The sequence below is a fragment of the Squalius cephalus genome (assembly GCF_949319135.1).
Source record: "Squalius cephalus genome assembly, chromosome: 20".
NCBI classification, from domain to species: domain Eukaryota; kingdom Metazoa; phylum Chordata; class Actinopteri; order Cypriniformes; family Leuciscidae; genus Squalius; species Squalius cephalus.
In genome coordinates, this window is record NC_137141.1 from 8,874,988 (window position 1) to 8,889,530 (window position 14,543).

At 38.8% G+C, this 14,543-nt stretch overlaps 1 protein-coding gene across 3 annotated transcripts in view; it reads right to left on the reverse strand.

Moving 5' to 3' along the window:
• The window catches only part of kif6 (kinesin family member 6), a 205,045-nt gene that overhangs the window by 68,744 nt on the left and 121,758 nt on the right, over positions 1–14,543 (reverse strand). For all 3 annotated transcript variants that reach the window (XM_079853582.1, XM_079853583.1, XM_079853581.1), the window contains one exon: positions 3,258–3,308. In XM_079853582.1, the coding sequence (XP_079709708.1) occupies positions 3,258–3,308 (51 nt within the window). The remainder of the gene's footprint in view (positions 1–3,257; positions 3,309–14,543) is intronic.

Genomic DNA, 14,543 nt, shown 5'->3' on the forward strand with positions numbered 1-14,543 from the left:
TAATTATCAGAAAAAGTATAACTTCTTCATTTGGATGGCTATAATAGATTCACTTCAATATGTAGCCTTGACCAAGTGTCCCCAAAAGCCTATATCTCTTAAATGAATGCTACGATCTTCTTAAAAACAAATCAGAACATGTGAAATATCACTCAGAAAGAGCATGAACAATTTCAGACAGATTGGTCAAAATTTGCCTCTATAACAGTTAAAAAAGGTGAAAATTATATGAATAACATAGCATATTAAGCCAATAAGTGGTATTTTACTGCCCCCTGCTGTCATTTCATCATACTACTCCCTAATATTGTTATATAATTCATATTTAGACTTTATAAAATCATTATTTTAACATTTACAATCACATTTTGTCAAAATTCTTCTATTGGAATATTACTATTGACAATTGTGTCACATTGAGAAGTGAATACTAGAAACAGAAAGTAAAACGGCCATTTAAGCCACACCCCGAATACAAATTCATTCATAACTCGAAAACGGAATGTGTCTGCGCACTCAAATTTTTATGGTAAGGACCTCTCCAGGCTCTTGATCGAAACGTGTCGTCGCGGGCCTTGGGAGCGCGCCCCCCGCGGATCGCTAGTCGGCGGGACCCCCGACTTTGAACGGCCGTAACTCCTGACCCAGACCATCCCGAACCTTGTGTGGGAGCTCGTTGGAAAGGGCCCTTCGTTGGCTAGCTTCGATTCAAATGTGGTGTTATTTGCCCTGGGCATTCCAGAGATAAAAGCCCCAAAAGATATGCCTTTGAACGGTCATAACTCCCGGCCCCAATCGCCCAAAAACACTGTGATGGTCTCATTCAACAGGGCTCCTCAAGCACTATCTATGCTCTGAGTTTCAGAATTTTTCACCTTCTGGTTCCCGAGATATAAGTGAAAAAACAAATTCCCATTCATTCATTCATTCATTCAATAACTTCAACTGTAAGATGAAAGCTGTAATACCACTGTTGTCCACTAGAGGGAGCAGCAGGATTACACATGATCTTTTTATTTGTTTTTAGTATTGGGAAACAAACAAATGCTTTAAAAAGCAATCTTTTTTATTATGTACTGGTAATATAGTATTATATTATTAGATCACAAAGAAATGCCTACAGACAAATAAATATATTTTCTCAATAACATATCCCAAAAACATTGAAAACATATTTGTATTTGTTTGTGTATGTTTGTGTGTGTGTAAGCAAGCATTTTTGAGTTAACATGGAAAAACTGGTTTGCAGTTTAAAGTGAAAGTGAGCCAATAAGTGGTCTTCTACTGCCCTCTGCTGGCCATTCTACTTATTAATGAAGTCTTTTCACATGTGCTTTTCACATGTGCTCACATTCATATTTAGACACTAAAAAATCACTTTATATAACTAACTATTATTAGTGCAAAATGCCCGTGCAAAATCAGTTTTTGTGTGTGTTTTTAGTAATTGTTGGTTTGGTGTATTTGAGTGCTCATTGTTACAATTACACAGCAAAAGTTCAGTGACATTTTTATTTGTGCATGGTAGAAAGCAAATACTGATACTGACATAATGACATACAATAAATGTGGAAAATTGAACTACACGATTCAGGGTGCAGGCTACACAGTGAACTCTGAGAAAACGCTACTTAAGCTCCGCTGCTTTCTTCGACCCTCTCTGTCTCTGGTCATGCAGTGTGAGAGGGGGAGTGGCCAGCGGCTAGAGCGGCAAAAGCCAGTGTGTGCTTCTTTTACCGATATATATTTAACAATATCTTTTGCATTTCTAATCCAAACAACATCAAACTTGGCACTGCACTTACTCATGCCCGTAGCAAGACACCTGTCAAGTCTGAAATCCAAGTTTGAAATCCATCGGACTAACGGTTCGAGAGATATGTGAATAACACACACACACACACACACACACACACACACACACACACACACACACACACACACACACACACACACACAGAAAGACGTTCCCGTAATTTATAGATAGATATAATATACAGAAGTAAACAGCGTAGGTGACTTTCAGATTCAGTTAACATCCACAAATGAATAAGCGTGACGATTCAGGGAGCAGGCTACACAGTGAACTCGATGATTCAGGGAGCAGGCTAACGTTACACAGTGAACTCCGAAAAAATGCTATGCGTGACCAAACAGTTTGTGAATAGGTTACTACAAATGATGGCCGTGAATAAAATATTCAGAAGTAAACAGTGAAGCTGACAGAGTGTTTATGTCAGAATGTTTATTTTTAAACCACAACCTTCTTGGGGCTTCTTTGACCAATACAACCCTCTAATGTCAGAATGTTTATTTTTAAACCACAACCAGAACTAAGTGCTTATTTTACCGATATATTTACCGATATCTTTAGCATTTCTAATCCAAACAACGTCAAAATTGCCGCTGCACTTACTCGTGCCCGTAGCGAGACAACTGGCAAGTTTGAAATCCATCGGACTAACAGTTCGAGAGATATGCGAATAACAGACAGACAGACAGACGTTTCTGTAATTTAGAGATAGATAACACAATCATATTTTCTCAGTGTTTATCACTTCATTTGCACTGACACTTCACATAATTGGTAGTAATATGGTAAATCATGGTAAATCGTACTAGAATGTGGTGTATCATGGTAAATCATGCTAGAATCCTGGTAAATCATTCTAGAATGTGGTATATCATGGTAAATCATGCTACAACATGGTAAATCATGGTAAACTATGCTAGAAGAGGGTAAATCATGGTAAACAATGATAAATCATGATAAACTATGGTAAATCATGTTAGAATGTGGTATATCATGGTAAATCATGCTAGAACATGGTAAATCAAGGTAAACTAAGATAAAATCATGGTAAACTATGCTAGAACAGGGTAAATCATGGTAAACCATGATAAATCATGATAAACTATGGTAAATCATGCTAGAATGTGGTATATCATGGTAAATCATGCTAGAACATGGTCTTTTCCATCTATGATGTCAGTGGTTACATGCTTGCTAAATAAAACTTTATAACTTTTGATGCTTTTGTGCTTAAAGGCCTTAACTGCTTGAACCCCGATAAATGCTGCTTGCAGCTTTAATTATTATTATTATTATTAATAACTAATTGAGAGCTCAAACTGCTGCCAGACCCATTGCACAAACTGACCCATCTTTGACTGAAAAGGATGAGGATGTGGTAAAAAAAAAAAAAGAATGTAATACTGAATGACTAGAGGACTTAAGTATTTTGAAAGTCACCAACCTTGGGCTGCCATTTGCTTTCGTCTAATTTTCAGCTGGGTCTTCAGCTCATCTGGAAGTGAGGGAAATATGTGAAAGGAGATAAATAAAGACAAATGTGAAAATTATATGCACTGTTAATCTCTTCAATTTAAAGTTATTATGAAACATGTGATATCCTTTGACAGATCATCATGCATCAGTACAGGTCTTTGGTGTTTTATGCCCCCAACGGCGCCTTCCAGGCAGCGAGGGGATGGGTAGGTTTAAGGTTGAGGGTAGGGTTAGCTGCCTCTAAGGAGCCATTGGGGGCTTAAAACACCATCGAGCCATCAGTACATGTGCATTATGCTTCCCTTTCTAGTCAGCAGACATTGATAGAGGCGACGCATATTCGGGCAGAACAACCCTCTCTCTGACACGTGCCTCACTTCATTCCACAGTCCACAATAGTGAAAAACTGTTTGTAAAAAGAAATCAGATGTGTTCCAAAGTATTGGGTCCTTGCAGGTCTTAAAGGGCCGTACCGGCAGCCTAATATTCTGTGTGATTAATGTTAAAGGGGTCCTCGGATGCCCATTTTTCACAAGTTGGTATGATTCTTTAGGGTGTTCATGTAAAGTTTGTTACATACTTAAAATTCCTCAATGGTTGTGTAAAACAACACCCATTTTACCTCCTCAAAAACAGCTCTGTTCACAGCGACCCATTTCGGTGCATATCTTTTTAAATGATAATGAGCAACTGCTCACCCCACGTGTCGACACAAGACACGTAAAATGCTGCCTTGGCAGACAGTATACAAATGGATGAGGACGGAAATATGCTAATACGGGACAGTCCGTCTGTCACAGTACAGAGAGAAGCAGACAGGTAAATAGTTGAAACTGATGTTTATTGAACAGAGGCACGGAGTGGAACAGCAGATGAGACTAGTGAGTATGCAATGGAGAATCAGAACAGGATGATGAACTTAGCTAGATGATAATATAGATGTCTGTTTGCAGATGGCGGGACTGGATGCGGCAAGCTGGTGACTGGAGACAGAAGACGGATGACGGGAATAAAGGTACGAGGACGAAGTTCAGGTAAGGAATCTTCAGGTGAGTAGTGGAGTCTATACGTTCAGGTAAGGACGAGACCAGACAATGAAGTGAAGGGGAAGTGTCTTTATATAGTGTGCGTTGATGATGAAGTGCAGGTGCGGTGAATCAGAATTCTGGGGAGAGTGAACAAGTGGGCAGAGCGTGCTGATCTGGTGACTCCGTGACACCGTCAGTGGTTGTGGGCGGAGCATGAGCAATATGACATCATATTGCTCAGAAAATCCAAACGGCTTGATTGAGTGTTAAGGCTTTTTTAAGGGATTAAAAAAAGGAGTGAATGGATTTTTTTCATTGTATGGTTGTTTTGTCCACACACTGCAAAGACACATTTATATGTAAACACCATATAGAATTGAATTTTGCATCTGATGACCCCTTTAATTGAACAACAAAAGAAAATAGACAATCACCCAATGCTTGACTGAATACATTTAATCTATTTATTAAGAATTAGTCTATAATTAATTTATAGAGTGAAGACTTCATTTCTTTTTTGAATGCTACTGTTAAATAGACCTACTGTAGCTGAAAATTATGTCCCAGAGCAAAAGAAAGACTTGTGTGGCAGTCTTACTAACCAACTGAGTGAGCGGTTCTACCCCAAAGAAGCTAACCATCTATTCAATAGAAAGTAGTGTTAATTTCATATACGTAACAAAAAATGTTCGTTGATGACCTTTTTTTTTTTAAGCCGGATGCACACTGTGCGATTGTCACGGTTCATGAATTCACTGACTCTTTCTCGCGCTGTGTTTGTGTATGTGTGTGTGTGTGGGCGTGGTCGCTGATCAGCCGCTGATTATCATCAGCGCCAGCTGATTCTGATCAGCGATCTCTATTTAAGCTCATGGTCTTTCGTCCTGTGTTTGTCAGATCGTTGTTGGATATATCCCTGTGCTGTGTGGTCTTCGTTGGTGTTCCCGGTTCCCGTTTTGGAGTTCGTGTTGAGTTCTGTCTGCCTGCCTTCGTCTAAGGATCCTGTCTCTTCTCATCACACCACAGGTTCGTGTTGAGTTACTGTCTGCCTGCCTCGTCTAAGGATCCTGTCTCTTCTCATCACGCCACGGATATTCGGGTTGCCTGCAAACTGTGTGTTTACTACCACCTTCTAAGTGTTCATTCAATAAATCTGGTTTTCTTGCAGTTGCATCTTCTGTCTTCATTTAAACGTCACAGCGATTTGGCCGTCTGAGACAAATTTAGCAAATCCTAAAATATTCCTCTGATCCTAGGAACTGATCCTAAAATCTGAAGTCTTTAATCGTTAGTTTGCAATAAAATTTTACCTACGACGAAATTCTGGCAGTGTCAGAAGATTTGACTCACAAGTCGAATTTACAAGATACAACCTTGGATCCATTAGCGCCTGCACTAAGCCATTCGGCTGATATCTCTAAATAAGCTCTAACTTTAATAATGTTCGCCCGAAGGAAAAAAAGCTTCTGGGGGGGTGTTTGGCTCAAGGTCATGGTACAAAGGACCCTAGGTTGAAATTACTCTGAACCATCCCTTTAAAAGAACACATTTTCTACCCGGTGTTTCTACCCCATGTGCACACGCTCTCTCTACACTGCTGAAGAAGCGCTGATGATCTGAAAACACTGACAAACAAGTAACCTGCAGTTTAGCGATCTCCATTTGAGGTTTTCTGCTTTCATACATCGTCAAGTGTTACTCTTTTGGCGTAAGTCGACTTGCATAGGCTGCCTACCGGAAGGTAGTTATTTTAGGGTGCTTTCACACCTGCCTCATTTAGTTCGGTTGAATCACACTAGAGTTCGTTTTCCCCATTGGTGCGGTTCGTTTGGGCAGGTGTGAATGCAGCAATCGCACTCGGGTGCGCACCAAAAGCGGACCAAACAAGCTCCTCTTCGAGGAGGTCTCGGTCCGCTTTGAAACGAACTCTGGAGCGGTTCGTTTGTGGTGAGAACGTGATTCGACCTCGAACAGAACCAACTGCCAAAGAACTGCGCATTTTTGGACTAAACCAGTTTCCCGTAGTCAGCTGCGCTGTGCATTATAGGATGAGGAGAAATGTTTGTTGACAGTTTGCACTTTAAGCTTGGCAGCTCGCGGACAAACTTGGAGTTGTGAGGAGGTGCGGAGCCTGATAGAAATTATTAACATTATTTTCGAGCCGCATCCTCGCTTCATTCTCAAATATTATTGTTTGTCTAAAGTGGTGTAGACCAGCGGTTTTCAATAGGTGAGGCGCGCCTCCCCTGGGGGGCGCCAAAGAGCCACAGGGGAGGCGCGACACGCAAAGAAAAAATAACTGTATGCAGCTCTATCGATATCGGTAATTGTGTGTGCGAGTATTAGCTTTAAAATGCGTCGTTTCCTTGTCCCAAATCAACAGAAGTCAGCATTAAGGGAGGATACGGAAGTCACCTGTGTGAGTAAAAAAACGATCCGTGGCGACGGTTTTGCAATCCGTCCGCTCAGTTTATAAACAGTACTCACGAATTCTCAAACTTTTCCCTCGGTTTAACAAATCGTGCCCACGGATTAATAAACCGTACCCACGAGTTTCTAATACGCGCTCTCAGACTTGTTAACCGTGCCTTCAGTTTTTGCAATCTGTACCCACAAATTCATAAACCGTGCCCACGTTTTCGCAATCCGTTCCCACGTAGTATTGCGTGACGAGTTCATAATGCGGTGAATTCCCGCTCCCATTTACTTCACAATCTCATTATAGAGAGACGCGCGTCACAATCTGTGCACTGCCGCGTCTCGCGCTCGCCATGCAGCCAGCTTCAGTATCAGTGCACCTTATGAACCATGGCTTTAACTTAAACTGCATTTCTGTCAGTGCGTGACTACAGCTCGTTAATAAACAACAGCTCGTTTTTTTTATTGATCCATTTCATACAATCCGTCTTCATATGGCAAGTCCACTTGCGCAAAAACGTTTTTCATGTTCAACTGTTTTTTTGTGTGTGGATGCTGCTGATAAAACAGCTTCGCCGAGACTACAAAGAGACATGCATTTGTGTGTGTGTGTTTGTTTGTTTCTTTTGTAAAAGTTTCCCGGATATAACTTCCCTATTTAATGCACAATTTTCCTAACAAATTATATTATCAGCATTACAATGTGAGTAAATGTAGCCGTGTAAAATGTAAGGGTTGATGCCACCCTTCTAGATTAATGTGCATTTACGTTTAGATTGTAACATATTTAATAGCATGGAATTACAGTGTAATTAGTGTTAGCCTATATCTTAGCCTTTTTCAGTGCATTAGGTGATCTGATAATATTAGTGATTCTCATTTATCAAAACACTAAAACTGGTACTGTTTTGGATCTCTCTATTTAACCTATCTCATGGTGTGTGCTGCTGAACCAGCAAAAGAGTTTCTAAAGGTTTTTGAATTCTTTGCAGTTATGAATATTGATATTTTATGTGCAACAATAGCATCCTCAGGCTCAGCGGCCTTTCGCCTAATTTTAAATGCTTTTTTTTTTTTAATACTGTAACAGGGCTCCAGACTATCTTTTTTTACTAGCGCTGAGTTACTGAGCCACTGAGTTCTACAAAAAAATATTTGGTAGCACTGGGGCTGACAATAAAGCACTAAGCTTAATTTAGGGTGTAGATGAAATTAACTTTAATTATTATTATTCATAATGTCTTAATATTAATAAAAAAGCAAACCGAGTGAAAAAAAATTATATTAGGGAGTGAAAATAGCCAATAAGCATCCTACTGTTTACAATGGTAATTTATTTATTTTATTTTTAAATAAGTGTTTAAATAAGAGTTTAAATAAGACAATTTTTGAAGGATGAACAAAAAATGTGTTGGTCATCACATTAAAAATAACATTTATATATGATAGTTTTGAAGTGCTGGAAAAAGATGAGTAACAGTTAGTACTTGTAAGCATTTGACTATTTCTGTCACATTATGGTTACAGTTACTACATTAAATCCATGGTGAATATACTGGCATGAAGTTGGTTTGACGTTGGACGTTCGATATTCGCATATTTAGGGACCGTCTCAAAATTACATGCGACATTGGTATAAACGTTTCTAACTTCAATAGCATTTGAAGACAATGACTTACAGTCATACAACCAACATTGTTCACCCAGGTCTCATGTATGATGCACACCTTTTAGATTTTTGATATTTATGACAATAAACTGTTAAATCATATGCAAATATTGCTATGTATTTCACTACTGTATGAGGTCATACACAAAATATGACAATCTTTAAAGCTCAATAGCATTTGAAGACAATGACTTACAGTCATAAATCAAACTGTACACTGTTCACCCAGGTCTCGTGTATGATGCACACCTTTCAGATTTTTGATATTTATGACAATAAACTGCTAAATCATATGCAAATATTTCTATGTATTTCACTACTGTATGGGGTCATACACAAAATATGACAATATTTAAAGCTCAATAGCATTTGAAGACAATGACTTGCAGTCATAAATCAAACTGTACATTGTTCATCTAGGTGTCAGGTATGATGCACACCTTTCAGATTTTTGATATTTATGACAATAAACTGTTAAATCATATGCAAATATTGCTATGTATTTCACTACTGTATGGGGTCATACACAAAATATGACAATATTTAAAGCTCAATAGCATTTGAAGACGACTTACAGTCATAAAACCAACTGTACATTGTTCATCTAGGTGTCAGGTGGCACAACAAATGGCATATGACCTGGTGGAGGGACTTCTAAGTTCTAGGAACTGTCTTGATTGACTCTGAGCCCCTCCTCTAACGGGGGAGGGGCTCCTCTCCGTTGTATACCAACGGGGGAAGGGCTCAAGAGTCAATAGCCTCTGTGCACAAGCGTAGTAACGAACTTCCGCTGACGCCAGAAGTTGGCATATCTGTTTCCGGTCTACTTGCGCGTCGCCCAAAATGTCTATTTCGTGCTGCGAAATTGAAGCTCAAATGGCTGTTAGCGACTTGAAGCAGAGCAAAGTGGCACACAGCAGTGCTCCTTAGACGTACCCATGTTAACAGGTTAGAGCTTTCACACTGCACGCGGTTGCAGTCTGTCGATCCGTTCCAGGTGCGGCAAGTATATACAGCAGTGCAGAGATCGTTTCCACACCGAGTCTATTTTTGCTGTGCTGCAAACGCTGAATTAAAGTGACAGCGCATGTTTCGTGGTCAAAATGAACAAAGATTGACCTGAAAATGTAATTTCACCATGAATGCGTTTAATTAAATAAAATGTAGTAATCTCACCATAAATGCATTTAATTATATAGGCCTACTATTATTTTTCACAGTCAACTTTTTACTTTTAGAGGACCGGGGTAAAGCAAGGTAAACTACAATTTACTTCAAAAAGGCGACATAATGAACAACACTCGTCTCATTCGTGGAGGTGAAAAACAAGTTCTTTGTGACATGCAAGATTTATTTAATTAAAATTTAAATGGAAAAGAAAAGGCATGAGAGTCGGCTGTTTTTGTCAATTTACAGTTAAATATTTGGCAACTTGCTTGAGCAACTTAATATAGCCTAAGTAATGCATGGAATAATAGCCCTACGTTGTTTAAATTGTGCTTAAACGTGCATGCGTCCATTAAAGAGTGTATATGTGTACAAAGAGAATCGCAATGCTGACAAAACTTTTTTTAAATAAAAGCTGCAGCGTAACTTCTGGATTTTAAATAAAAATAGTAAGTGTTTGTGGTACTGCCGTGAATCAGTTATTCACTGCAAACGGATCATATGTGAAGCACTACAGCGCGTGCTGCTCCTGCACCACACACACACTGCACACGGAGTATGTGTGAAACGGCCGTTAGATCCACCTACAGTTCTTAGAAACTTAGATGTGTCACGCACATTATATCTCTTTATTTCGTACAACAGCAGCACTTATCTTGTTTGTTTCTAGCGGATGCCGATGAAGACAGTCGTAAACCGGAAACTGATATGCCAACTTCTGACAATAGCGGAAGTTCGTTGTGACGCTTGTGCACGTAGCCCATTAAGATTTGCATGCTGTTAGCATACTGCAGTCACAGTTATCATGGCCAGATATAAAAAAGGGAAACACAAAAAAGAAAATGATCTTTGGGCAAAGGCTGGAGGCAGAAAAAAAATAATTCAGACATTTTTCAGACATGGCGTGGGAAAAGGACAGGTAAAGTGGTCCACCCTTCCTGTAGCCGTTTTCGACTCCCACTCACCGGACAGAAAACTGGCTAAATGGCTGCAAACTGTTTGGACCGAGGACAGGAAAGGTGTTCGAGAACAGGTGCTTCAAACAGGCAGTTCTGGTAAATATCATATTTATTTGAGTATGTAGTGTTTCTCAGTTTTAGGGGGTAGCTAAATACAAATATATTGCTAAGTAGTTAGGTTAACTATTTTTTTTTCCAAGTAGCCTGACAGTATCTGAGCCATGTGCCATAATAGCATATTACCATCATAGTTATTACCTTGTTATTACATTGTAATTAATGTCTTATTACACAAACACTTACTGCCACTACCAAATGACAAGCATCAATCCTGTGTAAATGCTATATATATTATATTATATTGATTTTGATGGTGTGTTTAATAAGTATATAAGTATATATTAATAAGTACATGTATATATATATATACATATATATACACACACACACACACATATATATATATATATATATATATACATATATATATATATATATATATATATATATATATATATATATATATATATATATATATATATATAATAACTATATATAGTGAAAGTAAGTGTTTGTATAAGTGCAGCATGTGTGTGTTTAGTAAGACATTAGTTACACACTAATATTTATGATGGTAATATGCTTTTATTTCTTCTAAAATTAGCATTTTTTATCAAGCTTTTATATTTATGTTCAGTAATTCCACTTAAATGGCAATTAATAAGTCATTTTCATTGTAATTAAAGTTAAATAACTGAACATATATTGTATCTTTAGTTTTAATGTATATGCGACTACAACTTTTGTCCCGATAAACACCTAGTCAGGTTATTGGTACATTTGACGTTAGGGTTAGAATATGGTCATGCAGAATAAGGCAAGTAATAATAAAAAGACAACATTCTAAATATGCATGCTAATAAGCAACTAGTTAATAAACTACTTTATAGCATATTGCCATCTTATTCATTAGCTTGTAACTAATGTCTTATTACACAAGCATTGAATGCTTATTAATAGTAAGGTAGTTGTTAAGTTTAGGATTAAGGGAGGTTAGGGTTAGGGTTAGAATATGGTCATGCAGAATAAGGTATCAATATGTGCTTTATAATAGCAATATTAACAGGCAAGCTATTAAGCAATTAGAGAAAATGCAGTTAGGGATTGACCCAAATATATTTTTTTATTTTTTATTTAAAGATAGGGAAAATGTTGAGAAAAATTATGAAGTTGATGAGGCAAGTGAAGGGACAAAGGAAAGAAGGGACGGAGATTATACTTGTGACAGGAAAGATGAGGCTGGAGACAGGAACAAAACTGCAGATGAAGATGAGGATGATGATACAAGTTCAGAGAACAGTCAGATGATCGGTACAGAGAAAAGGAGGGACGAGGATAATACTTGTGACAGGAAAGTTGAGGCTGGAGACAGGAACAAAACTGCAGATGAATATGAGGATGATGATGATACAAGTCCAGGGAACAGTCAGATGATCGGTACAGAGAAAAGAAGGGACAAGGATTATACTTGTGACAGGAAAGATGAGGCTGGAGACAGGAACAAAACTGCAGATGAAGATGAGGATGATGATGATACAAGTCCAGGGAACAGTCAGATGATCGGTACAGAGAAAAGAAGGGACGAGGATTATACTTGTGACAGGACAGATGAGGCTGGAGACAGGAACAAAACTGCAGATGAAGATGAGGATGATGATGAGACAGACATGGGAAAATGGAGGAAAACAAGACCAGGTCCAAAGAGGTTTGTAGTGGCCATAAAAACAAAAACCTGGAAAAAAATAAAGCCACATGCAGGCCTAACTCAGTTACAACAGCCCTGGACAGATGTCTTGTATGAAGCATTCACAAAAGTAAATCCCTGCTGTGTACTGGCATTTAAGTATCAGCATGTAAAATGCAGGAAGAGTCGTAAAAAAAGAGCACCTTATTTCAAGGCACTTGCCATCTGTATTTTTGAAGATTGCTCAGCAAAATACAAATTTACCATTCAAACAAAGCCCAAACCATGCCAGAAGCATATTGATATCCATGTTTTACGAATTGGCGAAGTGACCCACAAAGAAAAAGATTTAAAATTCAGAAATGCCAAATTCATCAAAAGAGGAAAAATTGCTGCAGAATTAGAAAAAGGAGTAAGCCAGCACTACTATAAATCACTGAGAAACACACCACCAGACGAGATCTTGGCTGGCAACATCTCCAGATGCCTTTCTATGGACGTCTTAAGGGTAATCTCTAGTGAAGTCAGGAAAAGCACCAGACTCCACGATGATGTTATCATGGAGATGATGCTCTGTCAGAAGATAATGAAGGAGTGCAGTGGTACTGCCTCTCAAGTGGCAGGCTATATCCAACACTTACAAGTGGACCCATTTGGTGTCCACTTGTACACAGATTGTGGTCTACGAATACTGGCAAATCATTTAAAAAACTCACCCCCAGTCACATTGCATCTAGATGCTACAGGCAGTGTCACGCATCCCCAACCAAACCAAAAGGATTCTCTATTATGCTCTTGTTCTCCATGGAAAGGGGAAAGATAAGCCACCCCTTCCTGTGTCTGAGTTCATATCAAATGAGCACTCCATACCAACTCTCACGTTTTGGCAGATGGAAACACTGAGACAACTGGGCCAGATAACGACACGGAAGGTCCACCAGGTTGAGACCGATTTTAGCTGGTCACTCATTGGTAGTGTCCTCCTGGCCTTCAATAAAGAAAGTGTCTCATCCTACTTAAACAGAGCACATTTAATTGTCAGCAAAAAGTGAAAAGTGCAGATGCTTTCAATTTCACAGTGCTCCATCTTTGTTCTTCTCATATAATAAAGGCTGTAACTCAAGGATTTGCTAAGAAAACTGGCGAGTATGCTGTAAAGGAATATGCCACCTATTGTTTTGGCCTTCTTCTTAACAGCACCACCCTACAAGAAGCACTTAACCACTTTCAGGATATGGCTATGTTGTTCATGTCAGCAAACAAGTCCAATGCAGTTATAGCAGCAAAGAACACACTGGACCAAAAAATCCTGAAGTCCAAACCTACTACTATGGATGAAACACTTCCACCATACGTAGAAGACATGGAGAGGAGCAGCAACATCAAGACAATACGTGGCAAATCTCCCTTCACACATTTATTCAATGGTATTCTAGAGAAGACCAGGTGCACACAGACAGAGAGTGGCACAAATAATGAATTCTACTGCCCAGGGATAATCAATTTCCTCATGAGCAACTACATGGGCATTTTCCCCCTTTGGAGTGGTATGTTGCTTGGGGACCTGAGCAGATTCTCCAAAGAGAGTAGTAAAGAAATAAAAACAAGGGAGACAAATTGCCATGTGGAGCAGTGGTTCTCAATTGTGAAGAATCACATATTACACCGAATGAGGTTCCTGCGTCCAGCTGATTTCATTACAAAGGTGTTTAACTCTCTGCAAGGAAGGTATACACAACATCAGATGATGCATAATCTTGGTAGTCTGTCCCAAGTTGCATCTCCAAAGCATCAGACCATTGACCAACAAGAGGAGCAATGGGCCAAAAGATCCCTATCTGAAAGATCAGCGAAACATCATTCAAAGTATTTTGATCCACCAGAAGTAGTGCCACAACTAAAAAGAAGAAAAACAAAGCAAACTTCTGAGGGTCAGTCAGAGGTCACATCAGCCCAGGTATTATGAAATTCTCAATCATACCATAACGCTTTTGTTCATATTAACTCAAAACACATTTAATATTGTCTTTCTATCTATCTATCTATCTATCTATCTATCTATCTATCTATCAGATTGTGCATAATCTTGCATCTCCAGAGCAACAGACCATTGACAAACTAAAGGAGAAATTGGCTAAGAGGCCCCTATCTGAAAAATCAGATTTTGATCCACCAGACATAGTGCCAAAATCAAAAAGAAGCAAAACTAAGCAAACTTCTGAGGGTCAGTCAGAGGTCACATCAGCCCAGGTATTATGAAATTCCCAAT